The 23,841-nt window shown below is 40.3% G+C and overlaps 1 gene segment (V, D, J or C); it reads left to right on the plus strand.

Moving 5' to 3' along the window:
* Nucleotides 1–21,300: 21,300 nt before the first annotated feature.
* LOC123482626 lies at nt 21,301–21,812 on the plus strand. The segment is given in 2 exon segments: nt 21,301–21,380; nt 21,493–21,812. Coding segments are annotated over 2 exon segments (363 nt in total).
* Nucleotides 21,813–23,841: the final 2,029 nt, after the last annotated feature.

A 23,841-nucleotide genomic window follows, 5' to 3' on the forward strand; every position in this document is an offset into this window, starting at 1 on the left:
ACAGATGAAAAATGATCAGGCCTACTGTACATCTTACTGTATAAAGTATTGTTGAAAGAAAGCCTTGGTTGGAACTGTTGCTGTTAAAATACAAAACATATTTTTTATTCTGAACTGGAATAAACTGATTGATCACATCACACAGATGTAGATCAGAAAACACACAGAGTCCTAATGAGAGATGTGTGGCTGGTTGAAGATTTCAACAAGCATGTGTATTCTGGGCTCATGCTCAGCATTGAGACTGTTTCTGTACTTGTTTTTTAAGTATGTCAGAGTTGAGAACCGTGACTCGCATTGGTATGTGGTGCCAAGCTGGATCAGAACATTTACTGCTTACAGGCAGGAGACCGCTTCCTGCTGTAGATGAGCAACCCAGAACTGTGTGAGTGTGTTTGCCTCAAAAAGCATCTTGCTTCAATCAGTTTATTCCAGTTCAGAATAAAAATTATTACTTGTATTTTAGTTTTCAACAATAATTTCTACAGTAAGATGTACAGGAGGCCTGATCATTTTTCATCTTCATCTGTACTGTTACTAAGGGTTGCACTATCAGTAGCTAGCTTGATTTGGCTAATGTTAGATATTAGCTGTGTACAAGGCCAGGGGATTGTTTGAAAGAGAAACTCGCATCTACTACTATGAGAGTTAGTACTCCCTTATTTCTGCTTATCATCACCTGTTATAAAATGACAACAATGCCTTGCTAGCTGACTTACTTTTCCACAGTCGAAGCACTGTTTCCTGAAGCATTCTGCCCTGTTCTGAAAGAACTCCCTGGGTTTACCGTCATGCTGTGGATGTTTGGTCAGGACGTGTCGTTTTATTAATTTGTTCATTTTGAGAGACTCATTACTAATCACTTCCCCGCACAAAACACATTGTGGGCGCTCCTCGTTATTTCTCAAAGTTTGTATGAAACTAAGAGAAAGAACCTCATTGCTGTATTTGCGTTTCATTACGATTGATCTCAGTCAGAACTTGTGGCGAGCATGAGTCCATTTGATGACAGCGGTGAGTGATGGCGAATGGGAAAGACAAGTCAGTGGCTGACAGCGCATGATCTGCTGTTGAACGACAACGATGCATCATGTGTGTCGTGGAGTGATCTTCAAGAAAACTGCAGAAAAAAGATCTGGTAAACCTCGAAGCACACAGGCATCTCCCTCTCCCACTCGCGCAGCTGCCAAACTGAGCAGAGACAGCTGCTAAGCAGAGAGCGCACTGAATAAAGAGTACAGATGCACTTTGCCAAATCAATTCCAGTAATTAATGAGATAATAATACATTTACTCTGACACGCCGCGACCCGCCATTAACAGGTCTGTGATTAAGAAAGGCTGCCCTAATCTATGGATTTCACATGACTGGGAATACAGACATGCATCTGTTGGTCACAGGTACCTTAAAAAAAAGGTAGGGGTGTGGATTAGAAAACCAGTCAGTATCTGATGCGACCAGAATTTGCCTCATGTAGTGTGACACATCTCCTTCTGTATAGAGTTGATCAGGCTGTTGATTGTGGCCTGTGGAATGTTGTCCCACTCCTCTTCAATGGCTGTGCAAAGTTGCTGGATATTGGCGGAAACTGGAACACGGTGTCATACACGTTGATCCAGAGCATCCCAAACCTGCTCAATGGAGGACATGTCTGGTGAGTTTGCAAGCCATGGAAGAACTGGGACATTTTCAGCTTACAGATCCTTGCAACATGTGGCCGTGCATTATCATGCTAAAACATGAGGTGATGGCGGCGGATGAATGGCACGTCGATGGGTCTCAGGATCTCGTCACGGCATCACTGTGCATTCAAATTGCCATCAATAAAATGAAATTGTGGTAGTTGAAAGTTGCTTATGCCTGCCCATACCATAACCCCACCGCCATCATGGGAAACTGTTCACAACATTGATATCAGCAAACCACTTGCCCGCACAACATCATACACGTGGTCTGCGGTTGTGAGGCCGGTTTGAGGTATTGCCAAATTCTCCAAAACGACATTGGAGGCAGCTTATGGTAAAGAAATTAACATTAAATTATCTGGCAACAGCTCTAGTGGACATTCCTGCAGTCAGCATGTCAATTGCACACTCCCGCAAAACTTGAGACATCTGTGGCACTGTGTTGTGTGACAAAACTGCACATTTTAGAGTTACCTTTTATTTTCCCCAGCACAAGGTCCACCTGCGTAATGATCATTCTGTTTAATCAGCTTCTTGATATGCCACACCTGTCAGGTGGATGGATTATCTTGGCAAAATGAGAAATACTCACTATCAGGGATGTTAACAAAACATTTGAGAGAAATAAGCTTTTTGTGCGTATGGAACATTTATGTGATATTTTATTTCAGCTCATGAGACAGAGGATCAACAATTTACATGTTGCGTTTATATTTTTGTTCAGTGTCGTTATGTTTTGGGGTTATTATATATTTTTTACCTTATTTCCAGATGTCTTCTAAACTACCCACAATGCACTATTTTCCAACGTCATTTGGAGAATCTACTCTGTGCTACTGAGTTCGTATGCTAGCTCGGTAGCTAGCTCAAGCTGGTTAACTTTAGCATCCTCATGCTCTTCACGGAATTTGTGGTTGTCTTATCTAGTGGGAACCCGTTAGCACGGCATGCTCTGGTGCCTTCTTGGCATGGGCTCAAAACAAAGAGAAAATCATTCCTGCTTGCTCTAATGGTGTAGTATCTCATCAGTTCTCCTTTTTGTTTTGTCAACTTTTCGTCATGTTATCTGTGAAGTTAGACTACGGGAGTTTTGTAACTTTTCCCACCTTGGCCTAGTGCTAGCACACTAGCTGACTGACGTCTGGAATCTATATTTCTTTGATTTTTCTCGCTATATACAGTTCGTGGTCAAAAGTTTTGAGAATGACACAAGTATTGGTCTTCACAAAGTTTGCTGCTTCAGTGTTTTTAGATAGTCAGATGTTACTATGGTATTCTGAAGTATAATTACAAGCATTCCATAAGTGTCAAAGGCTTTTATTGACAATTACATTAAGTTTATGCAAAGAGTCAATATTTTCAGTGTTGACCCTTCTTTTTCAAGACCTCTGCAATCCGCCCTGGCATGCTGTCAATTAGCTTCTGGGCCACATCCTGACTGATGGCAGCCCATTCTTGCATAATCAATACTTGGAGTTTGTCAGAATGTGTGGGGTTTTGTTTGTCCACCTGCCTCTTGAGGATCGACCACAAGTTCTCAATGGGATTAAGGTCTGGGGAGTTTCCTGGCCATGGACCCAAAATGTTGATGTTTTGTTCCCCGAGCTACTTAGTTATCACTTTTGCCTTATGGCAAGGTGCTCCATAATGCTGGAAAAGTCATTGGTCATCAAAAAACTGTTCTTGGATGGTTGGGAGAAGTTGCTCTCGGGGGATGTGTTGGTACCATTCTTTATTCATGGCTGTGTTCTTAGGCAAAATTGTGAGTGAGCCCACTCCCTTGGCTGAGAAGCAACCCCACACATGAATGGTCTCAGGATGCTTTACTGTTGGCATGACACAGGACTGATGTTAGCGCTCACCTTGTCTTCTGCGGATAAGCTTTTTTCCGGATGCCCCAAACAATCAGAAAGGGGATTCATCAGAGAAAATGACTTCCTCGCTGCCCTTCTTGACACCAGGCCATACTCCAAAAGTCTTCGCCTCACTGTGCGTGCAGATGCACTCACACCTGCCTGCTGACATTCCTGAGCAAGCTCTGCACTGGTGGTGTCCCGATCCCGCAGCTGTATCAACTTTAGGAGACGGTCCTGGCGCTTGCTGGACTTTCTTGGGCACCCTGAAGTCGCCTTCACAACAATTTAACCTCTCTCCTTGAAGTTCTTGATGATCCGATAAATGGTTGATTTAGGTGCAATCTTACTAGCAGCAATATCCTTACCTGTGAATCCCTTTTTGTGCAAAGCAATGATGACGGCACGTGTTTCCTTGCAGTCAACCATGCTTAACAGAGGAAGAACAATGATTTCAAGCACCACCCTCATTTTAAAGCTTCCAGTCTGTTATTCTAACTCAATCAGCATGACAGAGTGATATCCAGCCTTGTCCTCATCAACACTCTCACCTGTGTTAACGAGAGAATCACTGACATGATGTCAGCTGGTCCTTTTGTGGCAGGGCTGAAATGCAGTGGAAATGTTTTTTTGGAATTAAGTTCATTTTCATGGCAAAGAGGGACTTTGCAATTAATTTCAATTAATCTGATCACTCTTCATAACATTCTGGAGTATATGCAAATTGCCATTGTCGTGTATTAGGATTATGCCTTTGTTAAATGTTTTTCATGAAGAAATGGAATGTTGTTTATCTTAGTTCAAATGTAGCCGTTTGGAGGGTGACGCCCCAGGGGGATAGGTGATTGCACAGTAGAGGGAGCTACCCACATCTCGGGGAGATTATATATACTGGGGGAAAAACGAAGAAGAGCAGAGCAGCCATTAGAATTCGAGGACACTGCTCTCCGGATGTCATGACGTCTGTCACTTTTGCTGAAGCTTGTGATATGAATAAACCTTATGATCCAAGTTCAGTATGAGCAGACTCCTTTGTTTATCAGCAATAATTGCCAGCACTTACTCGATACGACAAATGGCGCCCAACGTGGGGCTGGTCTGCATCTCTCCTCTGTTTCATTCGTTGCCGCCAAGCTAACACGGTCTGAAGTCATGGCCAGACAAGGGTGAGTTTTTCTTACCGCTTTGGAGGTTGTTTATTTGGATACTGCTTGTGTACACTGGAGGGATGTACCATACGACTGAAATGTGCCCCTTGTGGCGTTATTGCTGAAGAACTGGAGTCTGGCTAATATTCTAAAAAATTGCACTGGTAAACAGCGCAAAAAGGGGGAAGAGCCTATAGATTTGTTATAGAGATGTGTTGCTTGAATAGTAAGTCAAGAACAATCAGGGGCCGAGATATGTATACAAGTTAGGACATTGCAGGATTTGGCAAGCCCTCAGAACGAGGCGACCGCAGAGTGGGCCATAAAATCCTGGTAACGCGTTAGGGGTTTCAGGTCAGTCAGTCTTGGACTGGAGTTTGGTTGTAGATTTAGTGGGGGTTGCTTGCCCATCTTTTATTCGACGGGATATCTGCGTGGGGGGGGCCGCTCATAAATATCCATACTCACGGCAGAATAAAGTTAGGAACAAAGAAAAAGTAATTAAAGACGCAATGTCGGGTGCATTGTTTTCATGCCACATGGTACTTACATGCTAATGCTAAATGCTAAGGCTAAATGCTATCTGTTGCATGCGAACATGTGAACGTAGAGGTCCACTGCGATGGGAGAAAGCCTCTTAAATTATGTCTGTGTGTGTGTAATTCAGGTTATATGTTTTGTGAGCGCTGTTAAATGTTGTTTGACTATGAGGAGAAAACGGAGGTACAGCAGGACTGTTAACTCTTTAGGTTTGGGGAGAGAGTAGAAAATCGCCCGTCCACGGTGAAATTGTATTTCTGAATGTAATGCGCATGCGTGTGACGGTACTAAACTACAACACGTTTTTGCTAATGGGTCATATTTCTGTTGGGGGGCTGCAGGAAGACAGAGAAACACACAGACAAAGAGATATTTGGACACGAGTCTTCTAGTTGTAAAGCGGCTGTTGGATAAAGATGAAACTTGTTTAGTGACCTATTGAATTGATAAATGAGAGAGATTTGTTGACGGATTAAAAATAAATAAATAATTAAATAAATAAATAAAATAAAAATAAATTAAGCGATCGATAATTATTCCTGAGTTAATTCTTAGAGCGAATGTGTCTGGAGTAATATTGAATGGTTGGAAATACTCAGTGATTGCATTAACTACTAAAATGTTATTCTGTGTCTTTGTTCTTCTGTCATATGAGAGGAACGATAAGCGAGAGGAGAGAGGAGATACAGGAAGTGCTGACGTGACAAGGTGTGACGCGGCAGAGGATCAGATATCAGGCTAGTTCACAAAATCTTCTCCTACAGGATATGTGATGTTATGACAATTTCACATAGGCTTGGCAAATACTCATTCATTAAAATTTGCATTTTGGAGTCTCTGTGCATCACTGGGCTGGATTAGGGGTTCGGTTGGAAATCAGGTACTGACATTATTCTGTGCAATTAAGATACTTGGGTGCATATTAAACAATGGAATTTATGGGAATTGTAGTGTTGTAGGATTAGAGGGCTTTGTTTTAGGATTGTAGTCTAAAGTTAACTACTTGCATTTTCTTTCCTGATGGGTTGTGCTAAAATAGCCACTAATTGATAAATTGGTAGGATAGCATAAAAAAAAAAAAAATGATTTTAATTGTTTTTAATTGATTTTTTTATTGATTTTTTATTTTAATTAGAAATGGTTTTTGAATTAAAAATTTAATAGAATTTTTTCATTTTCATATTTTTTGTTGATTGATTTATATTAATAATTAAAGGGGGGAAGCCATAGGCTATATAGTCTAAAATAAGATAATTCACAATAAAGGAATATAAAAGAGTAGTTACAATGGGGAAAAAGATATCAAGGCTATGAAAGTGATTACACCGGTTGATATAGTGCAAAATGGTAATCCTTTAACTAAAGTATTGCGAGGATATCCGGCAAGTGAAACAAAAGTTGCCCTTCATTCTCAAACAAAAACTGATAAAAGATTCCAGCGATAAGATAAACAAAGCTATAGAGATAAGGCTAAAGGAAGTAAAGCTTAGGGATGTTTATCCTCAGCTTCCAGTGATCCTCCAGCAGGGTGATTATTGCATCAGAGATGGAGATGAACGAATGATAGAGAGAGGACCAGCAGAAACGACCATAAAAATGCATAAAAACTCCAGAAGGAAGAAAATGAGATGTCTGGAAGAGAAGAGTGAGGTTAAGGAAGATGGAACTTGAAGAAGATGAGGATGATGAAGATGAGAGGGATTGAGAAGAGGTCATGGGTGGATATGACTCTGTGATCAGAAGGAAGTTGGCAAGAGAGGAAAGAAGGATACTAGAGATTTGATCTCTGATGGAAGTTGAAGGAAGAAGGATACAAGAGATTCGAGTTCAGATGAAGACAGCGATAAAGAGGAGACTAAAGGTGCTGTGTATTCAAAAGGATTTTATTCAACAATGATTGGCACAGAAGAAATAGAAGGAGATATAGACCGATGCTTATCATGCCTGGATAAAGCGAATAGTTTAGAAGAAGTAACACAACTGGATGAACAACTCAAGAAGAGAAGATACAGAAGAAAAACTGCTGAGAAAAGGATCCCAAGAATTGGAGGAGAAGAATACATTGAGGTCAAGGGAATGCCAATAGTAAGAAGATGATGGAAGATGATATTTCGAGGACAGAACTTAGAATATAACCTTTTGAAGAATACTGATATGTCAACAGCAAGAAGGAACAGGACCAAGAAACTCTCAGAAAACTCAATCAAATACAACTTACAACTGGTGGAGAAGAAGGAGAAGAGAAGCTTTGGTTATGAAGAATCAGAGTGAACCAAGTCAACAATCACTGCCACAGCTTCAACTGAACAATATCAAATGCAATTGTACCAGCCACCAAGGGGGGTACCAGTTATCCATATCCACAGCCTATTTCTGGACAGATACAGAATTGGAGAGAAAGAGGACGAGAAGGCTTAGAAGGAGGAGGAAGATTTCAGCTACACTTCCAGCAACTTTCAGAAGAGTGTTATAATTATGGACAGGTTGGTCACTTTACCTGTGACTGCAATTGGTCAGGAGGAAACAACAGAGGACATTTCTGAGGAAGATAAAGGAGCAAGTGAAGAACACCTGTTCTCCAGGTGAACCTTAAAGGATTCTAGAGTGCCTAGAAGATACGAAGGGGGGTGTCAGCTGATTGCACCGATTAGGGAGAAGAACAAAAATATCCAACAATTGAAGTAAAAACAGAGGACTATGAGAAATAATGGGGAATAGTGGAAAAACTTATCTGTGTTCAGCCTAAAGAGGTTAAACATCTCACTATGTAAAATTAACTAATTAGGATAGGGATTTGAGGTAGTAAAACAGCTGATTACTCTTAAGGAACCAATTGAGCTCTGCTATAAAAATCAAAGGCAAATTAAAATAGACATACTAATATTAGAACAATATACCTATTGCATTGTTGGGAAGAGATGCATGGTGTAAATTGAACTGTACAATAAGATGTACACTAGACGACTGTCTGGTAGAAGATTTTAAAAAGTAGGGTTTTTGGGAATCATTTGCTTAAAAGATAATATCATAGGAAGGATGATAATCTATTAAACTGCCTATTAGACAATCTGTCTGAAAAATAAACTTAAAAGGGGTGACTGTTATTCTGGGTTACATTCTTACACCAAGAGATTTCAGGCTAGGCTAAAAGGTGTTTAGTCGTTTGCCAAGTCTGTGTGTGAAGAAGTCAGAAGCAGGTGGGGAATTCCCAATCACGTATTCTAAAAATTGGTGGTAAAGGGATTTTGTGAATAAATTAGATCTGTTAGGAGCAGATGCATTGAGAAAGTATGCGTTGCTGAATGATAAGAGAAGATTGAGGGTGATTGAATATCTATATTTACAGTTTCCTGCAGGGAAATCAAGGTAATTGTAGGTGTATTTTGTTATAATCAAAAGTTTGAAAGTTAGGGTTTAGAGTAGGAAGAGAGAGTGAATGTAAGTTACTTTACGTCATTTGACACTAGTGGTGATAGATGGAAGTACAAGCAAAGAGTTCAAAGCTTTGGGGAAACTAGATGAAGTAACAATAAGGACATTAACACGTCAGTCTATTAAAAAAACAGTGAGAAGCAATTTAACTCTTTCAACATTGATAGTTATTAAAGGCATAAATATATCGCATTTGATTATAAGGGAACCAATAGTTCCAGCACCAATTTTAGGGGGAAAAAGGACTGTTATTAGGGTTAGGATGGTGACGTTCCTCCCACATGGAGAGATAATTAGGGAGAAGAAGTATTGTTATCAGGACCAGAAGGAGAAGCTGTTGCACCTCGTCAAAGGAGGTATATTTTGTTCCAGCAGCTCATTCTGTAAGATAAGTGAGGAATCTTGAGGGTCCGTGTCTGTTGAGAATTTCAGCACCAAACATTTTAGAGACGGTCGCTCGACCTCTATCAAGTATGTATCAATCTTGTGCTTTGTCATAGCTATTGTATCAGCAACAATCAGTAACAGATAAAATAATGTCATTGTCAAAACATTTGTTTAGGCCTAGGTTTAGGTGTTCTTGGTTAAATGAATTACCCTATGGGAATTTGTAGACGGTAGGGAAAGTCAGTTAACAACAAACCCTGAAGCATTGGAGGTGAAACCATTGAGGGCTAAAAGTTGTTTTTGTTCTAATAAAACATATGATGTAAGGGGCATGTTTATGGGAATATCAGATTGTGATGATTATATGATGACTTTGGGTAAGCATGACCTTAAGGGTAGTAATGAGAAATATAATGTTACTTTTTATGTTCCAGTTAGTAAGAAGAGCAGGACTTTGATGGTTAAAAGATTAGCTTTTGACTGGCAAGGTGACTATTGGGAATTTTAGAGATATTTGGAGGGTTTGTGATAATAAAGCGTATATATTCTTACCCTATGGATGGATAGGATGTTGGTACATGTCAACGTTGAAGCTTCCATATGAGGTTTTTACCATTAAAAGAGGGGTAGCACCGGACACCGATAAATCTGAATCTAGGTTTGGAAATAGGATGAAAAGGGACATGGCGACAGGCTTCAAGACTATGACATATCATTGAAGCCTATCATTGAGAGAAGGGGGGAGTTTTTCCATGGTATGGTGTAACATTTTTGGGCAGATCATATTGATAATATTAATTATACTTTGATTCCAGATAGTTCAGATAATATCACTGGGGTTATAGATGCATTGAAGAATATAAGGGATGCATTTGGTAGATCTGAAGGAGCTGGATGGTCAGTGAATTCTTGCTTGCAAGATCAGTTAGGCCAGTAGGAGCAGTGATGGATTAGATTTTAATGGCAGTTTTGATGGCACTGTGTGTGATGTTTGTGATTTGTTACTGACCTTTGAGAAAGCTATGATATTAAGATAGGTTGGAGTAGTGATGCCTGGAGACAACACTCAGATGTCGTTGTTGACTGTTCCTGATCTGGATGAAGATGGAGAAGTGGGACTGGATGGAGAATTAATGGATAAATATCCTTTTTGATTATTTGATCATTTTTCAATTTTTTTCAATATTAGTGTGATTTTAGTATGATTTTATGAATCAAAGGGGGGAATGGGTTAATGTGATTCATACATCATTTATATATTCATTTTTTATATTCTTAGTTGATCTTGGTTTTTAATTTGAAAGTGTTTGTTTTGCAAAAGATACTGTTTGGTCTTTTATTTTCTTCCAGAAGCATTTGGGGGAAAATGTAGAGATTAAAATACTCAAACAAGGACAATATGAAGGGACAATATGAAAGGAGAATGACTGAAGGAGAAGGTGTGGAAAGATTCCGATTCCATCATCAACAATCCATTGGAAGTCGAGACTACGGGGAGATGAAGTGTAGTGGACTACATTCCAGTGTCTGCAATGAAATATAGACATATTTGCATGTGTAATACATAATTTGTGTCATAGCCTTAGGTATTAATTTTTGTAGAAGGATATTTGATGTTATTGAATACATGTGAGGATCTTAGATGTTTTTGTTCATTTCGTTGATGCTTAGGGACAGGGAGTCTAGGCAGGGAGAGGTCCACTATTGGGTCCAATGGGTTGACCAGCCTTAGAGTGGATATTTTTTGGATAGGATTTTGTTTGCAGGGGCTTACATGTATATTTAATTGCATCATAGTTTCAAATGCATTTACATTGTTTATGAGTTTATCAGGAGTACCTAGGTGGTTGCCTGGGGCAGAGGGACCGTGAGAGAATTTTACTGTCTTGATTGATGGATGGATTTGGAACGAAGGTTGCCGGACAGTTTTTCGCTCTCACACTCCATAAAGATTTGTTCATATTTCATAGTAATGTATTCACACTCCATAAAGATGTGTTCATATTTCATAGTAATGTATTCACATTTCATAAACAGTTAGTCATATTTCATAGAAAGGTATATACACTCTAGAGAATAATGTTTTTTGGTTTAATGTTAAAGATACTCAATAAGATACATTGTTACTTGTCATAATCCTATTCTGTTTGGTTTCGAGACTTTTAGTTAAGTCTCGAAGGGGGGAAATGTCGTGTATTAGGATTATGCCTTTGTTAAATGTTTTTCATGAAGAAATGGAATGTTGTTGATCTTAGTTTAAATGTAGCCGTTTGGAGGGTGACGCCCCAGGGGGGATAGGTGATTGGACAGTAGAGGGAGCCACCCACATCTCGGGGAGATTATATATACTGGGGGAAAAACGAAGAAGAGCAGAGCAGCCATTAGAATTCGAGGACACTGCTCTCCGGATGTCATGACGTCTGTCACTTATGCTGAAGCTTGTGATATGAATAAACCTTATGATCCAAGTTCAGTATGAGCAGACTCCTTTGTTTATCAGCAATAATTGCCAGCACTTACTCGATACGACACCATCATAAAAACTGAGGCAGCAGACTTTGTGAAAATTAATATTTGTGTAATTCTCAAAACTTTTGACCACGACTGTAGCTATTGGATTTCCCTTACTAACTCTCCCTCGGCCCGATGAATTGCCCGCCTCCCACTCGCTTTGGTAGCTATCTCAGCCTGCACTCTTTTAAAAGTTTTACCATCGGATGGGCCCCATCCATCAATATGTAAGTCTCTGCTCTCTTTTTGCTTTTGATCTGCGGTTATGTTTTACTTCTGTTGTGTTAGTTGTGTTCTAGCTGGTCTGCAGTTGCTGTGCTCTGGCTTTACCAACCATAACAATGGTGGTTGGGTAGGCTGGCTAAGCTAATAGTTGACTAAATAGCTAATATTAGCTGGCTGGCTGGCTTGCTTGCTGGCTAAGATAACTGCATATACATGTAGCTAACATTCTTTGATTACGTTAGATGATAACTGGTTGGATGGTGTTATGTATTTCCAAAACTTTTGTTTACTTGAATGTAGCTGTAAGCTATGTGTTGTTAGCAGGCTGGTAGGGCTAACGTTAGCGGGCTAGTAGAACTAACATTAGCAGGATAGTTGGCTAGCAACCTTGAAAGTTGTTTTGTAACAATACATTCATAAAGTATTTGCTTGTAAATTATCTGAAAATGTAATTGAAACCAGTAGTCATGAGTGCAAACAATTTGGTTTAAGTTGAATTTATAGATTTGAAGTTATTTCAGTTGGAGTTTACATTATAGGGAATAGGCTGGCTTGCTGGGTCTTCCATATTATATCACACCCTGGAAAAAGCTTTTCCGACATGACTTCGGCATTCTTTGGAATTCTGATTGTTTCATGTAATAACTCAAAAATGTTTGCAAATCCATATGTTACATGTGGTTGCTAATGCAAATCCATATGTTACATGTGGTTATGTTTATGTTACCTAGCCTTGAAGTATGATTAGCATCATGTTTCCCTTTTAATAGGGAATGTTAACATCATGTTTCCCTTTTAATAGGCGATATGCACATGACGTATTTTTGGTTAAATCTCAGGATGGATGTAAACTTCCGGTTATCGTAGAATGCTGTGCTACCGTATGCTAGCATTGAATGCTTGTCGTCAAAAACATCCGAAACTGTTAATTTTCATTGTTGTTGTTGTTTATCTTAATGTTTATGTTAATGTTTTTACTTGTAATACTTCGTCTTGACTTATAACACGATGACGTGTAAACGTACGAAAGTGTCCTTTCAAAAATGGGATGACAGCTCTTCCAGCCATCACTGCTGTGTGCCGCAATGTACAGTGTCTGCCAGATGCATTTCTTCTGTTAGTTTTTTAAATTTTTCCCAAAGACACTGAATTACATAAACGGTGGGTGATTAACATTCGACGAGTCAACTTTCTTACAACAAACACACGAGTCTGCAGCCGACACTTTCTAAGTGAAGATGTGATAGAGCCTCCGACTCCAGCTGAGCGCAGACGTCTGAAGAAGGGAGCTGTTCCAGTGCTGTTTCAATGGAACAATTTCAGTCTTCCAGCCCCACGGCCCGGAGTTTGGGAAAGGACCGAGCGTCCCAACACAGAAACCATGAATGATCCGATGATACACCAGAATCTAACAGCGATTAATAACATTTATTTCGCAACACATTGTAGTCTGCCTATTTAATTGGACTCTGCATACCTATTTCTGCTTGCCGGAGTAGCATCTGGTTTGGGCTTCACTACAACCATGGCATCCACAGGTCCTGGCTTCACTCCCTATTTATTCATGAGATTGTATTAGGAGAGATGCTAGTATGCATGTGACACAACTGTCTGGTATTGAAATTATACAAACCATTATCCGTGGTTTATGCCACTTCTGCTCTGTTTCAGTGCACGAAAGTACAGGAGGGACGACAGACATGCCACATTCAGAGTAATGGGTAGTCTGATATAGTAATGCAACCAAATGATTGCATATCCCACACCCAGCCACACAGGAACAGTAGCTTTTAACAAGCACAACTGGTTGTGAATCACGCAATGTCATCTGAAATACACAGAAGCATAATTTAATGGGTTTTGAAAGACGAGGGTCTACAGCAGCAGGAGTAGGAGCAAAACTTGTTCTTTCTACTTTTTACTGGTGTAAGCAACTTATCTACTGTCTCGTGTCACTTTTGTGCTTTCTGCATCACTTTCCTACTGTCTTGCACCACTTGGCTATACTGTCTCCCACCACTTACCTTTTGTCTCGTGCCATTTACCTACCTTCAAACAGTATTGGCAGAGCAGTAGGTGAGTGGTGCAACATTGTAGCCTAGTACCAATAACAACAGTAGAGTGAAGGTTTTGCTCCTAATTCCTCTTGAAAAGTAGAAACATCAAGTACAAAAGCAACAAAGTTGGGCCATATGTTTATAAAGAAAGAAGTAAAGATGACAGGACAGTTTTGAGTAGAACATCAGCAGTTTGAAGAATAGCTGAGTGGAATATGTTACTGTCATTGCAGTCATCAAGTCAGGAAAAAGTAGTAATCTCATTATTGTTTACATTTCAAACCAAACTCCAATTTGTTTACAACAGACCCAAGAACAAAGCATGGCAATTCCCACTCAGCTACCCTGGTCTGTTTTAGGCTACCACTGTTGTCATGAAAACCACTAAAGTTCTAAAGTGTTCTCTTGGCAATGGCAATCAAAGCTGTGGTAACATTAAACGAGTAAAACATGTGTTGAACAGAACCTTGAACAAGTTCAACAGAACTTTGAACGTGTCACTTAATCTAGTCCTACTCTCAGCTGGTGTGGTGGCTTTAGTTTCTTCATTGAGTGGTAGCAGTGGGCTCTCACAGAGATCTCATTTGTAGCCCTGTTTTTACGTGATACTTTCATAAAAGTACAAACACATGAAGTGAGAGGTATATACACATGATTCAACTTTATTTAAAGCATGATTAACCTGAAGCAGGACGGAGTCATGACTTAAAACACCAAAGCAAGGCTTCTAGCTCAGGCTAGCTAGCGTTAGCATATTACCTTCAAAGTTGCAAAGAAAATAAGAAACTTAAAATTTGAAGCCTTTATCCAGCTTGCTACGTGGTGTCCCTCCGTATATCATTAACAGATACTTTAGGCAACTCCAGCAAACACCTTGTAAACTCCATCTCTGCCATCATAAACGGTCTACTGTCACTGGCTAATGGTTTTTTCCGGTAACCGGAAATGCCCAAGCATCCTTACGCCAATGCGGAAGTGATGCGTGCATAGAGCCTATTGTGTGGTGTATTCTGTCTGTATGTATGCAGTACAGATTAACTAATCACCCCTCCTTTTAACCACTAGAGGGCGATCTAGGTTAAGGTCTGCTAAATGGCATATTATTTATTTTATTATTATTATTATTATTATTATTATTATTATTATTATTATTATTATTATATTAAGGTGAACTGAATGTTTTTTATTATATGAGGGATCAATATACTGTAATTTATTCCCCCTTATTAAAATGTAAATTAACTCACTGTCACGATAAGTGAAGTTTTCAGTTCAAATGAACCTGTTCCCAATCTCTGACTCTCCATATTCCCACCCTGTGAGGAGGAGTCAATGCAAAACTCTGACCTCTTCCATCACTACTTATCTCACTGCAGAGTGGAGGAGAGGGACTGAAGCACTGACTAGACTTTAGAACAGGGACACACCATAACTTCTGACAGTTCATGATGAAATATATTATTGCTTTACTACTGATGATTATAGGTTTGACAGGTAAACACTTTAAGACTGGTTTTATGTAAACAATTTGTTTTTGAGTCAAGGTATTATCTCTATGTTGCTTTGTCTCTGCAGGTGTTCATGGTCAGACACTCACTCAGTCTGAATGTGTAGTTATGAAACCTGGAGAATCACACAAACTGACCACATATGCTGGATTTGGTGGCAACAACTGGAATTATTGGATCAGAAAGGCTCCTGGGAAAGGACTGGAGTGGGTTGCAGCTATTAACGATGGTGGTGGCAAGACTTACTACTCCCAGTCAGTTACGGGTTGGTTCACCATCTCCAGAGACAATAGCAAGCAGCAGGTGTATCTCCAGATGAATAGTCTGAACACTGAAGACTTATTGTGCTCAAGAGACACAGTGACACATGGAGGCTGCAGCACTGTTCAAAAACTGGTGGACACTGATCTTAGTATGAAAGTTTCTAGGGGGTGGTTTTTCAGACACAGATTAAGCCAAGTCCTGGACTGAAAAGTATTCTCAATAGTGAAGCTCAATTAAACGTGCTTTTAAAACTTTAAAAGTGCTTTTTAGTCAAGGATTAGGCTTAATCTGTGTCTGGGAAACTGGCCCTGTGATTCTATGTTCCACTCATGGCATCAATAACACACATTGGTTAACATATACCATGTCATACGCATGTTATACTCTCAATTCAATCTAAAATAACACCTGCCACTTGGATAAGAATATGAAGTATATGTGGTCCTCTGTAGCTCAGCTGGTAGAGCACGGCGCTTGTAACGCCAAAGTAGTGGGTTCGAACCCCGGGACCACCCATACTCAAAAATGTATGCACGCATGACTGTAAGTCTCTTTGGATAAAAGCGTCTGCTAAATGGCGTATTATTATTATAATAATACACATTTAAATATGTAATGGGCCGAGTATAGATCCTTGAGAGACACCAACATTTAGATTACTATATTCTGTGACATTTCAAGACACATTGATGACAATAATAATTGTGTTGATTTTAATAACATAATGTAAATAAAGAGACAGTACAAAGTTCACAGAATTTTGTATTTCATTTCAGTCAGTAATAAAGGTTGATGCAGTTTATAACAAATATACACAATTTAGATTTTTATACCAACTCAATCACCTCTATGCAAATAAGCTATTGTCTGTATATAAGGAGGTGTGTCTATTTGTCCTTCACTCAGTTGGTGAAGAAAAGTTGCAGCTTCAACATAAACCTTGTTACAGTGCATTCGGAAAGTATTCACACCCCTTGACTTTTTCAACATTTTGTTACATTGCAGCCTTATTCTAAAATGGATTAAATAAATACAAATCCTCATCAATCTACACACACTACCCCATAATGAGGAAGCAAAAAATAGGTTTTTAGACATTTTTGCAAATGTATAATTATTTTTTTTTAAATACCTTATTTACATAAGTATTCAGACCCTTTGCTATTAGACTCGAAATTGAGCTCAGGTGCATCCTGTTTCCATTGATCATCCTTGAGTTGTTTCTACAACTTGATTGGAGTCCACATGTGGTAAATTCAATAAATTGAACATGATTTGGAAAGGCACACACCTGTCTATATAAGGTCCCAAAGTTGGCTGTGCACGTCAGAGCAAAAACCAAGCCATGAGGTCGAAATAATTTTCCGTAGAGCTCCGAGACAGGATTGTGTCGAGGCACAGATCTGGGGAAGGGTACCAAAACATTTCTGCAGCATTGAAGGTCCCCAAGAACACAGTGGCCTCCATCATTCTTAAATGGAAGAAGTTTGGAACTACCAACACTCTTCCTAGAGCTCGCCGATCGGCCAAACTGAGCAATTGGGGGAGAATGGCCTTGGTCAGGGAGGTGACCAAGAACCCGATGGTCACTCTGACAGAGCTCCACAGTTCCTCTGTGGAGATGGGAGAACCTTCCAGAAGGACAACCATCTCGGCAGCACTCCACCAATCAGGCCTTTATTGTGGAGTGGCCAGACAGAATCCACTCCTCAGTAAAAGGAACATGACAGCCCGCTTGGAGTATGCCAAAAGGCACCTAAAGGACTCTCAGACCATGAGAAACAAGTTTCTCTGGTCTGATGAAACCAAGATTGAACTCTTTGGCCTGAATGCCAAGCGCCACATCTGGAGGAAACCTGGCACCATCCCTACGGTGAAGCATGGTGGTGGCAGCATCATGCTGTGGGGATGTGTTTCAGTGGTAGGGACTGGGAGACTAGTCAGGATCAAGTGAAAAATGAACGGAGCAAAGTACAGAGAGATCCTTGATGAAAACCTGCTCCAGAGCGCTCAGGACCTCAGACTGGGGCGAAGGTTCACCTTCCAACAGGACAACGACCCTAAGCACACAGCCAAGACATCGTAGGAGTGGCTTCGGGACAAGTCTCTGAATGTCCTTCTGTGGCCCAGCCAGAGCCCTGACTTGAACGTGATTGAACATCTCTGAAGAGACCTGAAAATAGCTGTACGGCAACACTCCCCATCCCACCTGACAGCGGTTGAGAGGATCTGCAGAGAAGAATGGGAGAAACTCCCCAAATACAGTTGTGCCAAGCTTGTAGCGTCATACCCAAGAAGACTCGAGGCTGTAATCACTGCCAAAGGCGCTTCAACAAAGTACTGAGTAAAGGGTCTGAATACTTATGTAAATGTGATATTTCAAAAACTAATAAAAAACAGTTTTTTCTTTGTCATTATAGGGTATTGTGTGTAGATTTATGAGGGGGAAAAACATTTAATCCATTTTAGAATAAGGCAGTAACGTAACAAAATTTGGAAAAAGTCAAGGGGTCTGAAAACTTTCCTAATGCATTGTATATAAAGAGGATTATCTAGCTGTCCTTCACTCAGTTGGAGTAGATAAGACCATCTTCCACCAGTTCAGCTTCAACACAAATCATGTTCCCTGCATCTCTGCTGCTGCTGGCAGCTGCCTCCTGTGAGTCTCTCTCCATTTGGGCGGATAGAAACACACAAATAAGAAGTTAAGGATTATTATTTCAAAAGCCCAACTAATTAGTAATGCTGAGTTACTTTGGATCGTCGTCAATTGTTTTCTTTTTCACAAGTGTGCACTGTGATGTTGAGCTCACCCAGCAAGGCCCAATGGCCATAGAGCCTGGACAGTCTGACCCTCTCCTGTAATATCTCTTACTCTTTGGAGTACTCATATTTGGGGTGGTGGAACGATTAGATTCAAAGATTCACTAAAAAACAAGTTCAGCATTTTCAAAGACCCTGCTAGGAGCATGACGGATCACCACCTCAAGCTGAACCTTGGCAAGACGGAGCTGCTCTTCCTCCCGGGGAAGGACTGCCTGTTCCATGATCTCGCCATCACGGTTGACAACTCCGTTGTGTCCTCCTCCCAGAGTGCGAAGAGCCTTGGCGTGACCCTGGACAACACCCTGTCGTTCTCCGCTAACATCAAGGCGGTGACCCGATCCTGTAGGTTCATGCTCTACAACATTCGGAGAGTACGACCCTGCCTTACACAGGAAGCGGCACAGGTCCTAATCCAGGCACGTGTCATCTCCCGTCTGGATTACTGCAACTCGCTGTTGGCTGGACTCCCTGCCTGTGCCATTAAACCCCTACAACTCATCCAGAATGCCGCAGCCCGTCTGGTGTTCAACCTTCCCAAGTTCTCTCACGTCACTCCGTTCCTCCGCACACTCCACTGGCTTCCAGTTGAAGCTCGCATCTGCTACAAGACCATGGTGCTTGCCTACGGAGCTGTGAGTGGAACGGCAACTCCGTACCTTCAGGCTCTGATCAGTCCCTACACCCAAACGAGAGCAATGCGTTCATCCACCTCTGGCCTGCTGGCTCCCCTACCTCTGTGGAAGCATAGTTCCCGCTCAGCCCAGTCAAAACTGTTCGCTGCTCTGGCACCCCAATGGTGGAACAAGCTCCCTCACGACGCCAAGACAGCGGAGTCACTCACCACCTTCCGGAGACATTTGAAACCCCACCTCTTTAAGGAATACCTGGGATAGGATAAAGTAATCCTTCTACCCCCCTTACCCCCAACCCACCCCCCCCCCCCCAAAAAAAAAAAAAATGTTTTTTAAAATAAAATACAAAAAAACATTTTATTTTAGTTTTTTAAAATAAAACATACAAAAAAATATATACCAAAAAAAAAAAACATTGTAAAGTGGTTATCCCACTGGCTATAACGTGAATGCACCAATTTGTAAGTCTCTCTGGATAAGAGCGTCTGCTAAATTATGTAAATGTGAATGTAAATGTAATAGCGACTTTAACAGGTCAAAGTCTGCAGACTGAAGACACTGCTGTGTATTACTGTGCTCGGCTCCACAGTGATACAAACCAGGATCAGACCTGTACTAAAAGCCTTAGCCCCTTATGAACATAAAATGTTAGCTGGCAGAAATACTTATACTAATATCACAGTATTAGCACAGAACTAGTGATATTGAACTAGTGATGCAATGGTATAATTTAGTAGCATTCTTCTCGTTATATTTGTTTGTTTCCATTGGTTTGACTAATCATCCCTAATCAGGCCTCTAGAGGGCGAGCTAGGTTAACTGGATGGTTGTTATGGCATGAAATACAGTATAATTGCATGCTTGTTAGCAGAACGTGGTGTTTACTAGGCAGCATCATTATGAATCCAGTATGTCCATATTTTACATACTAAAGAAGTACTTGGTCAAAATACCCTATACTACCCTATACCCTATACTAAGAATATTTAAATTATTGTGATAAACATTTTATGAAGTATGTTAAATGCTTAACAATCATCTAGATGTACAATACAGTGCCCCTTGAGTAGTGAAGTAATCCATGGACTGTATAAACTCTATGTGATCTTCCCAAACTGTGAGGAGGAGTCAATGCAAAACTCTCAGCTCTTCCATCACTACTTATCTCACTGCAGAGTGGATGAAAGTCACACTGACTAGACTGAGGAACAGAGACACATCATACTGAGTTCATCATGACATTTACTACTGTAAGTCTACTGATGATAATAGGCCTGACAGGTGGAAACTTTAATATTGCTATAAGAAAACCTTCAGATTGTTATTATGTGAAATGTTGATTCCAGCTATTAACTCTAATGTTACTTTCTTTCAACAGGTGTTCAGAGTCAGACGCTGATTGAGTCTGGATCAGTGGTTAAAAAGACTGGAGAATCCCACCAACTGACCTGTACAGCCTCTGGTTTAGACATAAATGGCTACTACATGGCTTGGATCAGACAGGCTCCTGGGAAAGGACTAGAATGGGTTGCAGCTATTACTGGCAGTGATGGTGGTAGCACTTACTACCCCCAGTCTGTTCAGGGTCGGTTCACCATCTCCAGAAAAAATAGCATGAAACAGGTGTTTCTCCAGTTGAACAGCTTGAAGACTGAAGACTCTGCTGTTTATTATTGTGCCAGAGACACATTGACACAAGAGGCTGCAATGCCATACAAAAACTGGTCAACACTGATCTCAGTATGTCTCTAAAAAGAGTATTCCACTCTGTCAGCATCAACACCATGTCATCAACACACACTGTTCGACACATACCATACTCTCACATACAGGTCATATGCTCAATTATATCTAAAATAATAAAATATTAAAAACATATACTTATTAAAAATAATATAAATATCTCACAAATTAAAATGTAATTGGCTGAGTATAGATCCTTTAGGGACACCAACAGTTAGATTGCTATATTCTGTGCTATTGCAAGAAACATTGATGACAATGATAATTGTTTTTATAGTAATAAGATTCTGTAAACAAATTGAGATTCCAAAGTTTGTAATGCAGGTTGTTGCAGCTCATAACAATCAATCTACTCAATATGTCAGTGTGATACTAGTTGATTCACTCTCTTCTTATACCAACTCTCTCAACTGTATGCAAAGTTCCACCCCTTTTCTCTTTGTATATAAAGAAACGTGTGTTTCTGTGTTTCATTCAGTCGGAATTAACAAGTGCATCTCCCACCAGTCTAACTTCAACAAAAACCATGTTTCCTGCATACCTGCTGGTGCTGCTGGCAGGGGCCTCCTGTGAGTTTTGGGGAGCGATATACGAACAAACAATAGAGTAATATTCAGTAAAATAATTGGAAAATATGATTCACTAAAAGTTCTATATTGTTTTGTTTGTTTTGTTTTACAGGTGTGTTCTGTCAGACTGAGCTCACACAGCCAGGCTCTATGACCCTGCAGCCTGGACAGCCTCTGACCCTCTCCTGTAAGGTCTCTGGGTATTCTTTAACCAGCACCAGCTACTGTACAGGTTGGGTAGGACAGCCTGCAGGAAAAGCACTGGAGTGGGTTGGATATATATGCGGCAGTGGTAACATATATTATAGTGATAAGATGAAAAACAAGTTCAGTATCTCCAGAGACACGTCCAGCAGCACAGTAACTTTAACAGGACAGAGTCTGCAGACTGAAGACACAGCTGTGTATTATTGTGCTCGCTACCCACAGTGATACAAACCAGCACAGGACCTGTACTAAAACTCCATCACACTCATATGAATAGAAAGTATCTGAACACTAAACATGACACTACAATGCAAACTTTTATATCAGTTAAAACACATATAATTTATACACAATTGCTATTTTACTACAATTTCTTAGCAGTGACACGCCATCCATCAAATCTGCTCAAAGTATTAGTATCACGCTCCCCTCTTCATTTGTTTGGTGTATTCTGTCTTTATGTATGGAGAGTGCAGATTAACTAATCATCCCTTTAAGCCACTAGAGGGTGAGCTAGGTTACGGTGAACTGAATGGTTTTTATAGTAAGGTATCATTATACTGTAATTAATTCCCCCTTATTCATACATGTTCCCAATCTCTGACTCTCCATCTTCCCACCAACTGAGGAGGAGTCAATGCAAAACTCTGACCTCATCCATCACTGCTTATCTCTTTGCAGAGACTAGACTGAAGAACAGGGACACACCATAACTACTGACTGTTCATTATGAAATATACTATTGCTTTACTGCTGATGATTATAGGGTTGACAGGTAAACACTTTAAGACTGGATTTACTTGAACAGATTATGTGAGGTTTTGAGTCCAGGGATTATCTCTAATGTTACTTTGTCTCCACAGGTGTTCAGGGTCAGACAGTGACTTAGTCTGAATCCGTAGTTAAAAATATCCTGAAGGATCTCACAAACTGACCTGCATATATACTGGGTTTAGTGGCCACAATATAGAAATAGATACATATTCTACTATGGTTTTCTTGGTAGCCTAGTGGTTTATGTTGCTGTAAGTTTGAACTGAGGGGACTAAGCCCGTTCTACACCCTTCGTGGCGCCGGGTACGATGCAGCTGCCAACAACAGAAGCAGAGATGCAGGGAACATGGTTTATGTTGAAGCTACAACTTTTCTTCTCCAACTGAGTGAAGGACAAATATACACACCTCCTTATATACAGAAAATAGCTTATTTGCATAGAGGTGAGGGGAGTTGGTTTAAGAGGAACATGAAGAAAAAAACAGATTGTTATAAGCTGCATCAACTTGTATTACTGACTGAAATTTGAGTGAACTTTTGTACACTCTCTTGGTTTACATTATTTTACTATTATGAACACAATTATTATTGTCTTCAATGTTTCTTGGAATGTCACAGCATATAGCAATCTAACTGTTGGTGTCTCTCAAGAATAGGGTTGCAAAATTCCTGGAACTTTTATTCAATTTCCTGCTTTTCCCGAAATCCCTGTTGGAGGAGTCCCGGAATCAGGAGGGAATAAGCAGGAAATCCAGAATCCTTCATTCAGGATTTCTGGAAAACCAGGACATTTATTGAAAGTTCACGGAATTTTGCAGCCCTACTCAAGGATCTACACTCGGCCCGCTACATATTTTAATTATTGTGTTTCATTCATATTCTTATCAAAATGTCAAGTATTATTTTAGATATAATTGAGAGTGTAACCTGTGTATGACAGTATGAAATGAATATGCCGACCAATGTGTGTTGTTGATGACATGGGGTAGTGGATAGAGTGGAACATAGACGTAGGGCCAGTTTCCCAGACACAGATTCAGCCTAATCTAAGACTAAAAAGCAATTTTAATGGTGATTTTTAGTCAAGGACTAGGCTTAATCTGTGTCTGAGAAACCACCCCTAGAGACTTTAAATCTTCTTGCTATCTATGTACCTCAGCACAAGCACCAGCTGTGTCTGTGTAGAAACGTCCGTGGTCTCGTCAGCTTGGATAGCTACGAAGTTCGCTGACTTCACCTCCTCCACAATATGTTCCCTCATGACCGCTAGCATACACTCCAGTAGCTCGTTTTGAATGGTCTTTGATGTGCCCTTGAAAACTTTAGCATTTTTAAGATGGTCATCAAACACCTCATCTAATTGTGCCACAAAGTTGACAAGTCCAAGAAAAATACCAGGGTTGGTGGAGCCCTCAGTTTCATCTTTGCCTCGCAAAGCTAACTCAAACACTCCGCAAAACTTCACACACTGGATTAGCCG

This window comes from Coregonus clupeaformis, chromosome 35 (genome assembly GCF_020615455.1).
Source record: "Coregonus clupeaformis isolate EN_2021a chromosome 35, ASM2061545v1, whole genome shotgun sequence".
Classification (NCBI taxonomy): Eukaryota; Metazoa; Chordata; class Actinopteri; order Salmoniformes; family Salmonidae; genus Coregonus; species Coregonus clupeaformis.